Raw genomic sequence first — 16,812 nt, 5'->3', positions numbered from 1 at the left:
CCTCACTCATAGGTTCTTTCTTCTCCTATCGTGCTTCCACCTTTGGTGAATCTCAGTCTATAGGGCAGGTCACTCTCCACAGAGCAGTCAATCATAGCAGGCTGCATGTAGAAGCCTCTTACCACCGTGGGCATGTTCACCCGTGGAGGCTCTGCAGGGGGAGAGGAGGCCAAAAGGTTACGCTTTTTCATCACAGCTGGGTTACCCAACACTATATAAACAATGTCTATATGCAAACATAAAAACAAAACACTCTCGTGACACATCTAAGAGCATCGAGCCCAGTCAATCTGAAAACAAAACAAAAAATAAAACGCATTTATACAGTGTTCAAACAAAACAAAGCAGACAAAACAAAACGAAGCACAGAAATGTAAAACGAAAAAAAAAACGAAACGAAAAAAGTATTTACACTTCGAACAGTTCAAAGTTTAAATAAAACATAACAAAAAACAAACAAAACAAGATGAAACAAAATAAAAAAACAAAAGCAAGACGTATTTATACAGTTTTCAAATAGTTCAAAGGTTAAACTTAAATTTTAAACGCAACTAAACAAACAAATCGCAACAGTATTTATAGAGTGTTGGAAGATGTTTACCTGGGATGATGTTGGTATATGACACACTAGACAGTCTCTGAAAGTTATAGCCATCTCCATCATTTCCAGACACTTTGAGGAAGAAGCTCTGAGATGGTGTTCGAAACTCTGGGATCCTCCAAATACCCCCTGAGCCTCCATCGTCAGGCAAAGGCACAGGAATGGTACGCAACGAGCGACCCCCTAAAGATACTAGCTCCATGTTGGTAACCAGACCAGGGGGCTTCAGACCTGAACACTTCAGCATCACGTGGGCTGGAACGCCTGGAGGAAAACTGGACATGTTACATCTATAATTCTTAATACAGTTAAGTCACGTGCAAACAGGAGCACAATCCTCTTCCAGCAAGATGTGTTAAATTAGTGTTTTAAAGCACCATTTAACAACAAAGACAATTATGTTTTTCAAAAAAATTACATTTTTCATTTTAATAGTTTTTAGATTTCTAGGTTAGAACAACCATCAAAGAAAAAGGGTTATATATTCACATGACGATGTAGTAATACCTTTAATAGGTCTCTCTCTGGTCCTGCTAAACTCTGTGACAGGTATACTAGAAAAACCCGCTCTGAAGTCCAGGTTACTCACACCTGTTACTCTAAGTGTGTGTCTCCCACCGCAGCCCACCTAGATAAGTGAAAAAGAAGGGTTCAATTACCGATATTTTTCAGAAGTATCTGTAGTTAAGAGTTATTAACTAGGATCATAGCAGATGCTGTTCACAGCTTCTAGGTGGCACCTTTAATGTCCATGGTCCTGGTCGAGGGTTCTTCAGGTTGACCACCCGTGCTGAGTTTGGGATGTTGAGCAGTTCTGTCAGACCCTGTCTCTCTCCAACTACGCGACCTATAATTATTTAGTCATTGATTTTAAAAAAAGTTTATTAATTGCGTTCCATTGAAGAAAGGAAGTCAGACAACTAAATTTCAAAGTGCAGTAATACCTGAACAACCGTTTAATTTAAAAGTATATACCTACCAAGAGGGTCTCTGAGCTCAATTTGTGGTGCCGGACCACTCAGTGACACAGTGACTTCTTTTAAACTGGGGTCAAAGGGCACCTCCCACTGAGTCTCCTGGGCAGTTTCATGGTCGGATGAGAGAAGGTGGACCTTCATAGCCTGGACAGTTTCCTCAACCCATTTAAGAACCTAAACAAACATGCGAATTATCAAACTCTTCTCCAACAGTATTATGAAGTAGCGCAAACAAGAAAATAATGCCAAATATTTGTGAGAGCAGCTTAAACATCTCATTTTGTGTTCTACAGAAAAAAAGTTGTAAAGTTTCGAATGACATGGGGACAGATCCTCATTTCCAGTAAACTATCCCTTTAAGTTTTACCGCATGAGACAGTCTATGAACAAAACGCTCAAGAGAATATGCCTGGTGAAGCTCAGACATGAATCCATTCAAAGACAAGAACTGCAGGCAAGGTAGGATCCCAGTGACATCATCTGTTCATGTGGACCGTTCACTGTCTCAGAGGTATGCCACAAGCAGATCCTTATTAAACAGTGAGGAAATGAGATCAGATCATCTGTCAGAGAGAGAATGCAAACTATTCCTGGACCGACAGGCTATTAAATTCTCAAAGAGCTGCACAAACAGTAAATGACTGCTGTTCATCCTGAAGAATCACAGAGAAGATCACAGCAGATGTATATAAATACACATGGCAAAAAGCACAGGTAATGCATTAGTCATTATGATATCATTCCAGATGAGACAAGCAGCTTCAAATATAGACATGTACAGCCTAAAAGGATAGTTCACCTAAAATATATATGTTCTGTTATCATTTCCTGACACTCATGCCCTTTTAGACCTGCTTGACTTACTTTCATGAATCACAAAATGAACGAAAAAGCAACATAACGGTCCATATACTTCCGAAGTCATACGATACGAGGAACCTTTTCAAAATAACTAATTTAAAAGACCACCTCTCTGTTCATTTTATGGTGCTTTTCATTGTTTCTGCTCCAAAAATCATAGCTTTGGAGTAGATGATGACAGAATGTTCATTTTGAGTGAACTATTTAACTTCATTTATTTTGAATACAGCAAGGTGCACGTGATCAAAACAGCAGATGTGCACCAGGAGCTGATGACGCTCCTCTAATGTGAAATTAGGTTGATTATCTAACTCACCAACTGTCCAAACGCGCTACAATGACCCGACCGAACTTAAATACATTTAAAATCAACTTTCCGTCCCATAGTGGATGATTAGGCATGGGGTTTTACTAGGCACACATCAGTTAAAGATCATTATTGCAGACAATTTGATACATCACAAAGGAAATGGTGTTTTTACAGCATCTTATTAGCACAAGGAGAGCGTAAAACCAACAACTGAGTTTGTATTTTTAGATTTCAGCCATTAACTCCTTTAGAGGCAGCTGTGTGTATTTGTTCTGACCTTTTTTATATTGAACACAGACATAATGGCTGCTCTGTGTCCATAACACTGAACGAAAACACCGCTTCAGTAAGCTCTCGAGAATGACGCTTATTTAACACATCTTTATACATTTACGAATGAGAGAGAAAATTGGAGCGAGCGTAGCCTTTGATAATTTCATTACTCAGATTCTCCACTATTTCTTTCACTCTTACGCTCTCTCATTCTCTTTGGCCGCAGACGGCAGCTGGTTCCTTTCTGAGTTTACAACTGGAAACAGCTGTAATGAGTGCCACATGTGCAGCTATCCCCCACAGAGCAGCAAAAAGCTCACCAATGACCTACATCTGCTCAAACCAGTGTCTGTTTCAGTGGACATCTTGTGGGAGCCGGGAAGATAAGCCTAGTGATAGAAAATGGACAAAAGACAACAGCGGAGGGAAATATTGTCAACCGCGGCCTGTGCGCGTCTAGGAAAGGTTTGAAAGGTGTCCCCCAAAAGACATCATCAAAGCCGAAGGGATCCTGAAAACCACATCCAGCGTGACAAACCTTAATGGGAGGCAGCATACTGGCTTCCTCTGGAAGTTAAACTGTCATGTTTCGAAGATTAGTTGTGGGGGAGTGTTGGTCGGGAAGCAGAGATGTGGAAAGGATGTGGGGGTCAGCTGAGGATGAGTCGAATTCCAGCTTAGCACCCACACTGTTTGGATAACTTATGGTTTAAAGGGATGGTTCATCTAAAAGTAAATATTAAATGACCTAAAAGTCATCAATTACTCACCCTCACATCATGCCAAAGCTGAATGCCTTGTTCTTCCGTGGAACACAAGGGGAGAAAAAAAGAGACAGCTCTTACTTATATAATGAAAGTGAATGGGGACTTGAGCCGTCAAGCACAAAAAAGCACTAAAATGCATCATAAAAGCAGTCAGTGTGACCAATGCAATTTATGCCACATCTTAAAAGGTCATATAGAAACAGATTTGAAATGTAAGCAATTTTTTATTATATTCGATAATTACATGAATAAGAGCTGCAGTGCTTTCTTCACCTTTTCTCCTTCCGTGTCCTACAGAATACTTACAGGTTTAAAATGACAAGAGGGCGAAGAAAAGCTCAGTTCATCTAAAAGCAAATTTAGATGACCAAAAGTCCCCAATCATTTCAATCCTGAATACCTTGTTCTTCCATGGAACACAAGAGGAGAAATGAAAGAAACAGCTCTTACCTATATAATGAAAGTGAATGGGAATTTGAGTTGTCAAGCGCAAAAAAGCACTAAAAATGAGTCATAAAAGTAGTCTGTGTGACCAGTGCACTTTATCTTAAGAATTCAAAGTCATAGAAACAGATTTGAAATGTAAAAGTTATTTTTTGGACATTCTTCACATTCTCCTTTTGTGCTCTGAAGCCTTACAGGTTTAAAACGACGTGAAGGTGAATAAATGTTCAGTTCATCTAAAAGTAAATAATAAATGACCCGAAGTCCTCAGTCACTCAGTCCAAACCTAAATGCCCTGTTCTTTAGTTTTTGGGTCAACTGACCCTTGAATGATCCACTGGAAATTATAGGGACCCAGGAATCACACACACAGACTAGCACACACTGTAACTCGCTTAAGATGAAAGCATCTGTCAAATGCGTTTATGTAGGGGTCAAGAGAATTAAGTCTCTAACCAAGTTAATTTCATCTACGTATTTAGTGGAGAATGTTTAACACCTGCTTGTTTTTTTTAAGGGTAATAGATTTGTCTTCCTCACTCAAAGGTGACCTCTAAATGTTCTCCGTATTACAGACAAGGCTTTGGTCACCTATGACAAAAACAGAGCAGGAGATCCAGACTAGACTGGATCTAGTTACACTTGGTCAGACACCCTTGCTATTATATCTGACGGAAAACACCTGTGGGCAGCCTCTATATACTCTGGTTTAAGTAATGTTGAGCCACTTTGGCTGTGAAAGTGTTACATTGGATGAATTTCCGGATAATAAAGTGTCATAAAGGTAGGAATATAAAGAAATATCCTATCCTTCCACACTCTTTTATCATTTCTGTGCATGCATCTAATTTCTGAACAATTTAATACATTACTGACAGAATCTATGACTAATTTGATTAAGGACCACTGGGAAAATCACTATTGTTAAATTCGGGGGCTTTCAAACTGGGGTTCCTTAGCAGTACTTCAGCATAATTTAAACTTAATCTAAAGCTCAAAAGCACAAAGCTATAATGTAAAAAAGAAAATGTAATGCACAATTACATCACACCAATACGTGATTTGTAAAGTCCTTCCGATGTAAGCATCTTTACAAAAATATGTAAATAAATAAATATACTGTACAGATCTAAACATAGGATATGCTATAAAAAACAAGATACTCCATCGCTACTCAAGTCTCCTGCCCAGCACTACCAGCCTTCACCTTGAGCTCGGCCGGCCTGAGGTTTCAGCCAAACCATTAGACCCTTTAAAGCGCCGACACGCTTTCATAAAGCTTTATCTGTAAATCACTGCAGTGATTAAGCTGAGCCCCATCCTTTGTTTAAGTATTGCCTCCTCCTTCAGCTCCACAAAGAGCTGTCTGTTGGAGACGTCCAACCTGGACCCCGGACAGGCAGCTGTGCTGGATAGAGCAGGCATGATAGATCATATCCGGGATTACTAAGTAAAATAAGCCCTGCTCCCTCTCTTTGCCCCTTTCCCCTCCCCAAAAAATGACAAAGCGCTGTGTGTATTTGATTTGGCTCTCACTTATTTAACTCCTATCAGAGAGCCGATGCGGTTAGATGTGGAGAACAATCGTGAGGTTCCTGCGGATTTACAGATTTGCCTTCATTCATTTTTCTAAATCCCACCCATAGACTAATCAAAAGCAAAAAATGCACCTGACATGGGAGTGTGTTTTCATGCTTGGATCTAAAATAACGCTGGTGTATTGAGTATTTGGTTTCATCTGCTAACAATGCACAAGTATTGATCGATTTAGCTAATGCTATTTTCTACATACATCAATACACTGGAAAAACAAAACAAAAAAAGATATTTCCTTCAACCCTAAAACACAATACAATGTCATTTAAAATACGGGAAAAACACTTGTGAAAAACCATCAGGGACAATTCATTCATATTAACAGTACAGGCCCTAGTTTGAGGTGAGGTAAAATATTTTTTTTTGTTTTTGAAAGTTTTTGTTTATGCTCACCAAGCCTGCATTTTGTTCTTACAAAAATAAATAAATAAATCAAAATAATACTACTGCTACTGCTAATAATAATATGTTATCATCATTATATTTATTATTAAAAATCATACTGGCAAGAAATGCAGTAAAACGCTAATACTGTGAAAAAATAAAATAACTTAGTGACATGTTTTTAATATAATATATAATTCAGCAGCCATTACTCTAGTCATAAGTGTCACGCGATTCAGAAACAGTATATGCTTAATATATTTTTTCCAGCATTTATTACAACACGTTCCACATTAACACTATAAATGACTTTACTGTGACTTCAATTTCTCACAGGCTGTACGAGAAAGACTATGGGGGGCTATGCTCAGGACTCTAAAGAGCAACTGTGTGACCCTGACCTTGAGACAATTCTCACAGAGCAGAAGGCGAGTCGGAGAGTGTTAACAGCTTGAGGTTGACCAGTCATCCTCAGTGCAGGTACAGGTGGTAAAGCTCTCAAACCCAACTACCATCAGCTGCCCACCCCCACGGGACCGTAAATCAACAACACACATATCCAATTACACATACATGCTCGCAAACGTGATTTTCTTTGCTTTTTGAGCTGGTTCGCCTTGTTGTCTTATGGATTACTGTTTCCATAGTTGTTCCTGGAAGTCTTCGGCTCTGCCATGTCCTGTGTTGACATGCACGATACCACTGTCTCACAAAGAGGAAGGTCTGCTTTCTTTCATGTCTGACTATGACTGAACATGATTCGTTTTAGTCTCATACTATGAAACACAAACTCAAACACATGCCCCTTCAGATTATTCAGCAAAGTGGGTTTTACATGTAGAATTAATGTCACATGTCTAAATTTGGTCAGTGGAGTAACAGGTCAGACACAGTGCCATTATAGAATAAATGAACACTGTACTACTAGATTATGGAGTTATTTTGGTGTCTTTATTGCGTGTACAAAAAAATATATGGACATTTTCTTTCCTCTTTTGCAAGCATGTCAAAATCCATAAGCATTTTGAATTTTATTTATTTATTTAATGAAGAGGATTAACAAAGTTAAAGGAATAGTCAACTTTTGTCCAACATGAAGGACAATATAAAACAAAACAATTTAATGCATTGTTTATCCTTTTGATCTTTTATTTAAAAAAATCTGATATTATTGAAGTAAAACAATTAAAAATGGGGAGAAAATGTAATGATGAAATAAATGTTTTTATCTTGGCCACAATTATCGGCACCTAATTATTATTAAATATTATTATATACCGTTGTCAAAATATATTTTTGGGCGTATTTTTTCCACCAAAATGACTCCTAACTGCATTTGCAGCATGTGAACTTTTGAGTGTGTCTGCAATTTACATACATATGAAAGTCATGCGAGTTCACGCATCTCACCTCATTGACTTGCTGTTTGTCCAGGTGAAAAATTTGACCGGAGCTGGTGGCAGCGATCTCCTCATAAGCTCTGTATCCCGGCTGAGACCGATCCCCGCAGTCCCCCGTCAACACAAACACAACCTGGATTCAAACGGGACGTTAGTGAGTGTGAGTGTTTGGTTAGGGGGTTGGGTGTTAGGGTTAAATGTCAGCACCGGGGTGTATCCCGGTGTATGAAGAGCAGATGGATTCTTTTATTTTTAAGTGGGTTGTGATATATTTAGATTTCTAGCTTACAACTTCACAAACTTGGCGTTTAATATAGAAATAAACAGTTCACCAAAGTTCATAATACATTATAAAAGTCCATCCACCAGCATATTCATCAACTGTTTTGGATTGTTTTTGCTCGTAAACAGTGCTTGATCTTTGCATATTTTCATATAAGAATATTAAGCAATTGATAAACAATTTTAGTTGGAATCAACAGATTTGAAAAAATCTTAATGCTGGCTTTGTTTTTTATAAACGTGCAGCTTTCCAGTTCACAAGAAGCTGATTGATGGACTGGCGTTTCTATATTTATAAGCTGTTTGGACTCTCATTCTGACGGCACCCATTCACTGCAGAGGATCCATTGGTGACCCAGCAACACACTGCTAAATTTTTCTAAATCTGTTCTGATGAAGAAACAAACTCATCTACACCTTTAATGGCCTAAGGGTGTGCGCATTTCCAGCAGATTTTCATTACTTGGCAAACTATTCCTTTAAAGATAAAGCGTGATTCCTGCATCACCGGCAGCGTTGAAAAGAGCTGCAAAAAGACTCAGGTTTTCAAAGATCTGTTGTTACCTGAGACTGTCGGAGCTGCACAAGCTGAAGAACATCTCTTTTCAAGCGATAATCTTTGGCTCGGGCATCTGTGAAAACATAGATGAATGATCCAGGTAGAGAGACCTCCAGAGCCTTCTTGATGGCCCCGATGCTCATCTCGGGACAATCCCCTCCACCCTGAGAGAGAACAACAAAGCCTTCATCGCTGACATGGACATTTATGCACTAACCAGAGCACAAGGAAACGCATATTGTATTGGCTCGGGGTACAAGTTTCAGTACTTACTCTAGAGCCCAGAGGTACAATAACAACAGAGTGCTAATAAAACTGTAGCGCTGAAGACAGATCAAGTGCTGAAATGAGCCAAGGCTCTCAGCGGAAGCCACAGAGAGCAAATAAGAACACCAAGTACAGAATATGATTTGATGATGATTTATGAAGAAAGAGGCAAATGACCGTTGTGTCGTTTGATGCTAAAGAATACAAGTATAAACACCTGAGCAATGCTACCAAGAGAGGTGTGGAGGTTAAATATGTGTGAAAGTGACCGAGGTGGTGGTGGAGTTTTTTGCATCATATGCAAGTTATTTTTGTTTATGTATTTTATTTATATATAATTTATTTGATTTTTGTTTATTATCAATACTGGTGATGTGTGTGTGTGTGTGTGTGTATACAATTTCTTTTTTCATACATTATATTATAATTTAAAGTACAAAATCTTAATCTTAATTTTTTCAAAAACTTTTCGTTACTAAAATGATATTTAAATTAACATATTTTTATATTGATGAATTCCTTTAAAATTTGATTACTGATTAGATCAATTGTCAAATAAAACGGATTAACCTCTAGCAAATGAATTACCGGTTATATATAATAATGTTATAAATAATATAATAAAAGTCAGGCTGGTATTTGGCGCATTTAAAATAGTTCAAATCTGCTTGGAAGAACAGCTAGACCAGCATAAAACAGCTAGGGCCAGTAAACCAACTTATTAGTGAACCCCTATCAAATAACTTGATTTTTCATATGATTACTTGATCCCTATTAAAAAAAAAAATTTACCTTTTCAGGTAAATTACAATATAAGTTTTGTTTGTTTTGTTGAAAGTTTGCTCTTTTATAGACTGGTGCCCACCTGAACAAACAGCTCTTGAAGATCCTTCTGGAACTTCTTTGGATCAGTAGTGATGGACACAGGACCGATGTCTAGTGAGGAAAAACAAGGAATGAAGAAACATCTACATATTAATTGTTTGATTATGTACCTTTAAAAAGGCTTTTTACGTGACCGTAGTTTTGGAAGGTCTATCACAACACTTCAACAAGCATATCCCTGGGGAGCAGGAGTTTTTAAAAGATTAACCTCCTTCACCCTCATTAAAGAGTTTCGAACAGTGCGGATTAGGTTCTTCCAAGGATACGAAGCCACTAATGACTGTCTCTAGATCAGACTAACAAACTACGGACCCAGCCAACTCCTAATCACAAAACGCATTTGTCCCAGATTCTACCTCATCAACATCTGCGGACACAAATGACGGTCTTGAAACTTTTGACAGCTGAGACGATAAATTAAAGACCATGCAGAATTCAAGCAGTCCTCATGCAATACCAGAGTGAGTGCATAACCTCGTTGAATCACTGTTTAGGATTGTCATCATCCACCTATAGATAATCTCTGACCTCTTCCCCTTTTAGTACTACATCTCTTGTGTCTATCTCTCACATTCTTTTGTCTCAGGATGGATTGCTACCTCCCTGAATTTGGCACTTATTTGGACTCGGTCCGAAGCTGATTGATTAGAGAGCTGAATATATGGCACACGGATGAAAAAGCATAAAGAAGATGCATTGTTTATGATCTGAGTATGGGTCAGATATCCCACATGGTTTATTACCCCCCCAAATAAATATATACAATTGTAAAAGTTATTAAAAAATAGAAGACAAAGAGGTGGATTACAATTTGACAGAGCTTTGGGAAAATGGACAAAAGAGAAAAAATTGGATTATGTCTGAGTAGACGTTAATATTTTTTTTGTGTGTGTGAATAGGATAGATCAATACACCATTGTTTAATAAAAAGTTATGTTATGATCATTGGCGCAAAATGCAGACTGCCTTGAAAGAGCAGCTAAACCAGCTTAAACCAAAGTCCAGCAACCCAACTAAGACTGTTTTTTTGTACATCGTATATTATATTATATTACATTAGAAAAGTAAAACCAACTCTACACCAACTCTATATTTATCAGCTTAACTATCTAAGACTAAGGCTGGATTAGGATTTTTGAACATGCACTATTATATTTAAAAATACATATCAATTATATTTTATCAACATTAATATTGATATTAATATAACATTCTCAGCTGTACACAAGCATAGGCTGCTAGTCTTGGCTGTTTTCATGCTTTAGGGCAGTGGTCACTAACAGGCGGACATCGGTACGTTTCAAAGCATGTCACCTGCTGGAAGAGAACGGTTTTCCATTGTCAAACTGTTATCAAAGACCAATGAGAAAATCAACCCAGGTTTTTAAGTAGCAAACACATAGAGTTGTAAATGTGTAAAACTTGTGGACTGACTAGAAGATAACACGTTATAATGTAAACAATTAAGGCAGTAAAATACTTATATTTAATGAATATAATACTTGATTGTTTTTGAGAAAACCTGCACATGCTTTTTACAAAATCATGCTTTTTACAGTCTTTTTACAAAAATAGTTTCCTTATATATAATTGTCCGGACCTCGGCTGGTGGGGAGGGTTCATTGCTGGACCTCAAGCCATTTTAGCTGAAGACCCCTGCTTTAAGGGGTTTGAGCATGTGTATACTTAAACTATATTTAAATCAGTTCGAGAGAGCAGCTACACCAGACTAAACCAGCTAAAACCAGAAAACCAACTCAAGCTGGTTTAATTTCTTCCAGCAGCGTTCGAAGCACAAATGCAAACACTAACGAACTCAAGCAGCAATGCAACCAGTTCTAACATTCATTTTCATTTTCTGCACTTTCTCCATCCCTCTCTCTGCTGTGAGCGGCCATTAAGTTGTGTGACTGTAACGCCTTTCTGTCTGTCACCGGCTGTCTTTGTGATCTCAGTGGTTTACAAGATCCCCAAGGGAAGGCCACATTAAAAGGTGATGGAGGGACTGGCACCATCCCCCTACCAGTCTAGGACTGACGTCTCTCCTCTGACTGGGGGGCTGGGTTGACTCTTCCGGAGAATTGGATGGAGGACTGGGGGTGATTGTGTTAATTACATACTACCAGACAACATGTGCTTCTCATCAGCTCCTTGGGCACCCTGCCCCCTCAAGGCTAACAGATAGCTGGTTTGAACTAGGCTGCATTGTGTAAGCATACCTGAGAACACAGTCCTCTCTCTGCTATCTGTGACCAGATGTTGAATTTAAACAGATTTCATGATAGTGACAAACATCCAGCAATAGAAACTGAGCATCCGCTGAGCAAGACGTAAATAGCAAATATAAAATACGACCGTGCTTTTTAATATTTAGCTTATGGACTTTACCGGACGACGAAAGTGCATTGCATGTAATGTACAGTGCAAACTGTTGTTTGATAGCACACCAACTGTGCGGCTAACTAAATATCGTAGTGTGCGAATATTCGATACACAAATGCTAACAGTTTTGGTGAAAAGATGTGAAACAGGAACGTCATACGGTGCGTTTTATTGTAAATAATTCAACATGGCTTCAATAACCTGATTGAGGCCTGCAAAATGAATGCACCCAACTTGTCATTTCACACCAAAACTGTTTATTCGATTTCGTTTCCATCCTTTTTGTTGATTTCTTAGCATGTTAATCGACATCGTTGGATTAAATGTCAGCGTTGTTGGTGAGTAGCGCAGTTGCATGAGTTTACTTTCTCCTATCGACAGGAATACTTGTTCTCTTGCTTAAAATCTAAAGGGATTGTAGCATTATTTTTGTTATATTAGTAGCAGTAGTGCAGTAACGTCTTAATTAGTTGTAATTTTGTAATGATAACATGGTGGCCAACCTGACACATGAAGAATAAAACATCTATCAACTTCTCAGAAGTAATTGTTATACTTAAATTTCTCTTGTGTAATCAGCAAAAACTGACAGTGCACCTTTAAACAGCACTCCGTGATGCCATGGATCACTACCTTTCAGCGGTCTCTGGTGGTGAAGATGTTCTCAGCAAGCCCAATCACCTTTATTCATTAGTTAATGGCCTCACAAACTTCTCAAAACTTCATCAAGTGTTACTACTTGGTATTCTAGACATTTATAGTCAGTCAGAAAGCATTTATTTCCACGTAATCACTTTTACGAGGTAAAGTAACTGACATGGATCATTTACAATTGACTTTAATAATAAAGGATCGCGCAACTACCTGGATCATGGAAAGGAACCAGGACGAAGTTCTTGATTGGTCTTGTTCTGCGGCTCAGGGTTCTCTCCAAGATCCGAGAAGCACCATCTATCACCTGTTTGAGATCGTCGTACATAGAGCCGGTAACATCGAAGACAAAGGCCAGCGTCGAAGCGCTGTCATCCGCGCTGGAGTGTCTCTTTACCGGCGAGACGGATGAGGACAGCGCGCTGGAGGTAAGCGCCAAAATGAAAAAACTAACGAGAAACTTATTCATGCTTGCTTGAAATTCATCAGACCTCTATTTAAACGAGTCAACAACCGCCTAAATTAATTCCTAAAATGTAAAAGATGATTGTTGAGGTAGGGGGGGTGGGAGATAATCAGTTAATTTACAAAGAAAAAAGGAAAAAGTGTCCCTGAAGAGTTCAGTCAAGTGCCCGGGGTTCCTAGAAAAAGTTCGGATGTAAATAATCCTACTCGCGCTGGACAAACGCTGCATGGAGTAAATTCCCTGCGTCTTGTCCCATCCTTGGCTGAGTTTCGTTGAAAACTTGTAAGAAGCGCGTGGACCCTTTGGAGCCGAACACTGCTGTGTTGGGGAGGGGTGTGAGGAGTCCTTACAACCTGATTTTTTTGTGTGTAACTTGACCCGACTGTGACTCCCCAACCCCATCCCACACGGCCTGCTCCAGTTTAACGGGGAGCTACTCGAGAAACCCGTGCCAACTGCCGTGAGAGAGATGAATACTGCATGTTTATTGTCGTGCCCGTCTTCCGCATTACAATAACAGAGTCTGACAGGCAGCTCTGCTACAGGACACAGGTTTATCAGAGTTGGTGTTGCACAACACTGATGCAGGTGCTTTATAACACTGCTTTGTTGACACCGAAAGTGTGACTGGAGGAACTGATTGCAGTTGTCTTTGTTTACTACAGTTTGTTCTACAAACATTAAAAAAGCAGCGGAGCGTGTCACAAATTAACTTACTATTATATAGGCTTGAGACGTACATTTAAACAAAAAACAAACAAACACGTCATTAATGAAATAAACTAATTTTAAATAGCATTAAATTATTTCATTTCATTAAAAACGTGTGACATTTATTGACGAAAAATTGGTTAAAATAATCAACTAAGAGCGTACGCCAGTGTGGTTTTATTGTGTTCAGTTGTATAAACACAATAAAACCACTTTCTATTCCAGTGTGGAGTTTTGCGGACAGAACGCATGAAAGTTATTCTAATTTATGAGCATATGAAACTAACATGCAAAACCGATAATAGAGAAAACATCCAGTCGTATTACTGGACTTTAAACATTACAGATACTAAAACACAGCCTTTGTGACAACTAGCCCCGGCCTCTCTTACATGCTTTTTGGGAGGAATATTTAGTGCATGGATAGGGCTGAAATAATTTTAGGTTTATTAATAGAGTGAGTTTATACTCAGCTGCCACGCGGCTAATAATATACACGGTATTCTCTGGACTCGGTTTAACGTGTGGCATAAATGACAAGGCTCCAGTAGAAGAATCACAGATGCTTTCTGAAAGGAAAGACTCTGGATATGCCTCGACCCCTTTATATATCCGGATAATTATGTTGCTATCAGTAATTCTCAGATATATCGATCAAACCTCACGCAACTTATGGTCATAATGTCATTTATTGTTGCTTTAACTCGATAGGAAGGCAGCAAATGCTGTCGAGTTGATAACAGAACATTACAAAAAAGGAAGGAAAGGAGGTATTTGAGGATGTCAGTGACCCAGTAACCGCCAGAAAAATAGCAGTCGGTACTATTTACATGGTAGCCATTAGATTGTTTTTGGAACGACACCAAAAAGTAATAGCATAGGCATTATGACAGTATACAGATGTTATTCCTGCGATAACTTGATCTAAAACCAACAAGAAATTTGCTCAGGTCAGCACATGGTTGGTCAAATGATCAAGACGCACCCAAATAGCCTTGCCAAATGACACAATGCCAGTCAAAGACACCGAACTTAGGAAATTATTTCATCTTCAGCACGGGCATATTGTTTTCTTTTTGCAGTTTGGTTCCAAAAGAATCGGTCAGAAATTAAGTTTTAATATATTTGCGGTAGGAAATGTACACAATACCTTCATGGAACATGATCTTTATTTAATATCCTAATTATATCATTTTTAATACCCATACAGTGTACTTTATTGGTAGCCATTGACTTTCATAGTATTTCTTTGATTATTTACGCACCCTCATGTCGTTCTATTAATTCTGCAAAAAAGAAGACATTTCAAGACTATCCCACTTTTTTTAAGTCAATTGGATCCAGTGTAGTTTTCTTGTTTCAGAGTTTCATTATACTATATCAAAAAAGTTGAAACATTCTTCAGGGTATCTTCTTTTGTTTTCCACTTAAGACAAGACTGACACGACGGTGAGCAAACGCTGAATTCTGGGTGAACTATCCCCTAACTTAACGGTCGTGGAAACATTTTAAAACAGAAAGCAAAATGTTAATGAAAAGATAAATAAAAAGTTGATCATCTTTCCATAACAGTGCGTCTGTTAAAATGAAATACTCTAACATGCTGTTTGCCTGCATCCTTCCAAGCCTTCTCATTTTTCCAAACAGCCGGTTCATCACCCTCCGCGCTCAACAATGTGGGATAAATAATCCAGACCTCGCTGCAAAAAAACATGTTTATGACCCTTCATGTAACAATCCGTGCCTGTGCGAAACATACATTCCTCCCTTCCTCTATTCACTGTTATTCTCTAGCTGTCCCGTGTGACTAGGGTGTGAAGTCTGTTTTGTTTTAGTGCTGGATCGGGAAACTAAGCCTGCGTGCTGAGCGTGGGGTCTTTCTTACTTTAGTCGGTGAAAACTCTTTTAGTTATTGCTGATTCAGAAGCCCCAGATGTCGTCTTGACTGGGCCACCGGCCTTGAGCAGCGCATAATGAAACAGAAGACGTGCCATAGACGCACAATGAGCTTCATTACTGCAGGGCTAGGCATGAACTTTCAAGAGGCGGCAACAAGCCATCACAGGACTTGGCTGATACCTAAAACCCTTGTGTGCCTTCGCGAACTGTTGCAAGGTTGCGGCGGCGTGCATCGCCAAAAAAAATAAATAAATAAAAAATAATAATTGAAATTATAGTGTTTTGGGGTTGCTATAAAAAAAGGCTGCTATAATTTTTAGATGTGAGATCAGTTTATTTTGTGTGAGTGATGGATCTGTTTGGCATACATATGAACGTTTTTATCTCATGATTTTTAAAAGCTACAATAATCAACATTTTATATATTAAATGTGTGTATATATATATATATATATATATATATATATATATATATATATATAAACATTGTAATTGGTTCTTTTAATACTATTTTACATACATAAATACATTTTAAATACATTATACAGTATATACATATATACAGATATTTCTCGCTCACCAATGCAACATTTCTCGCAAAAAACATTCCTTATTATTACGAATGTTGAACACAGTTGCGCTGCTGAATATTTCTGTGGAAACTGATGCGCTCTCATTCAGAATTACTTTTTAAATATAGAGTGCATTATACAAGAGAATTTAATTGAAAAATAAACTTCAACTTTTTTTTTAACAATTTAATGCATCCTTACTGAATAAAAATATAAAAAAAAACATAATGCCCTCTTGGTTCCCTGAAAATGGCACACACTGAGAGCGGGACATCTATTTTATACGTTCTGTATGGTGAATTTGATTTATGCCCTATGACAAAATTGATTACTTCAGGGATTCATAGACCACAGAGAATTGTTTTGAAAGCGTGCCAGCGAGCCCATTGTGCTGATGGAATACAAGGTCTGTGCGCCTATGGAAAACCGTCCTATTATGAGCACAGCGATTCTACACATACCACACAGTGATGAAAATGGAAGCAGCCATTGTTGAAATATCAAGAGGAGACACATCAGATATTA

The 16,812-nt window shown here is 38.4% G+C and overlaps 1 protein-coding gene across 1 annotated transcript in view; it reads right to left on the bottom strand.

The window, feature by feature from the left end:
• Positions 1-13,420, bottom strand: part of hmcn2 (hemicentin 2) — a 72,338-nt gene extending 58,918 nt beyond the window's left edge. Inside the window, exons 1-9 of the mRNA XM_043247695.1 lie at positions 12,853-13,420; positions 9,587-9,657; positions 8,460-8,618; positions 7,624-7,746; positions 1,581-1,752; positions 1,342-1,448; positions 1,109-1,229; positions 602-865; positions 7-151 (exon numbers count right to left, since the gene is read on the bottom strand). Of these exons, the coding sequence (XP_043103630.1) occupies positions 7-151; positions 602-865; positions 1,109-1,229; positions 1,342-1,448; positions 1,581-1,752; positions 7,624-7,746; positions 8,460-8,618; positions 9,587-9,657; positions 12,853-13,108 (1,418 nt within the window). The 5' untranslated portion in view covers positions 13,109-13,420. The remainder of the gene's footprint in view (positions 1-6; positions 152-601; positions 866-1,108; positions 1,230-1,341; positions 1,449-1,580; positions 1,753-7,623; positions 7,747-8,459; positions 8,619-9,586; positions 9,658-12,852) is intronic.
• Positions 13,421-16,812: the final 3,392 nt, after the last annotated feature.

Source organism: Puntigrus tetrazona, chromosome 8 (assembly GCF_018831695.1).
Source record: "Puntigrus tetrazona isolate hp1 chromosome 8, ASM1883169v1, whole genome shotgun sequence".
Classification (NCBI taxonomy): domain Eukaryota; kingdom Metazoa; phylum Chordata; class Actinopteri; order Cypriniformes; family Cyprinidae; genus Puntigrus; species Puntigrus tetrazona.
Note: the sequence above shows the minus strand (reverse complement) of the source record. Positions and strands in the feature narration are given on the sequence as shown.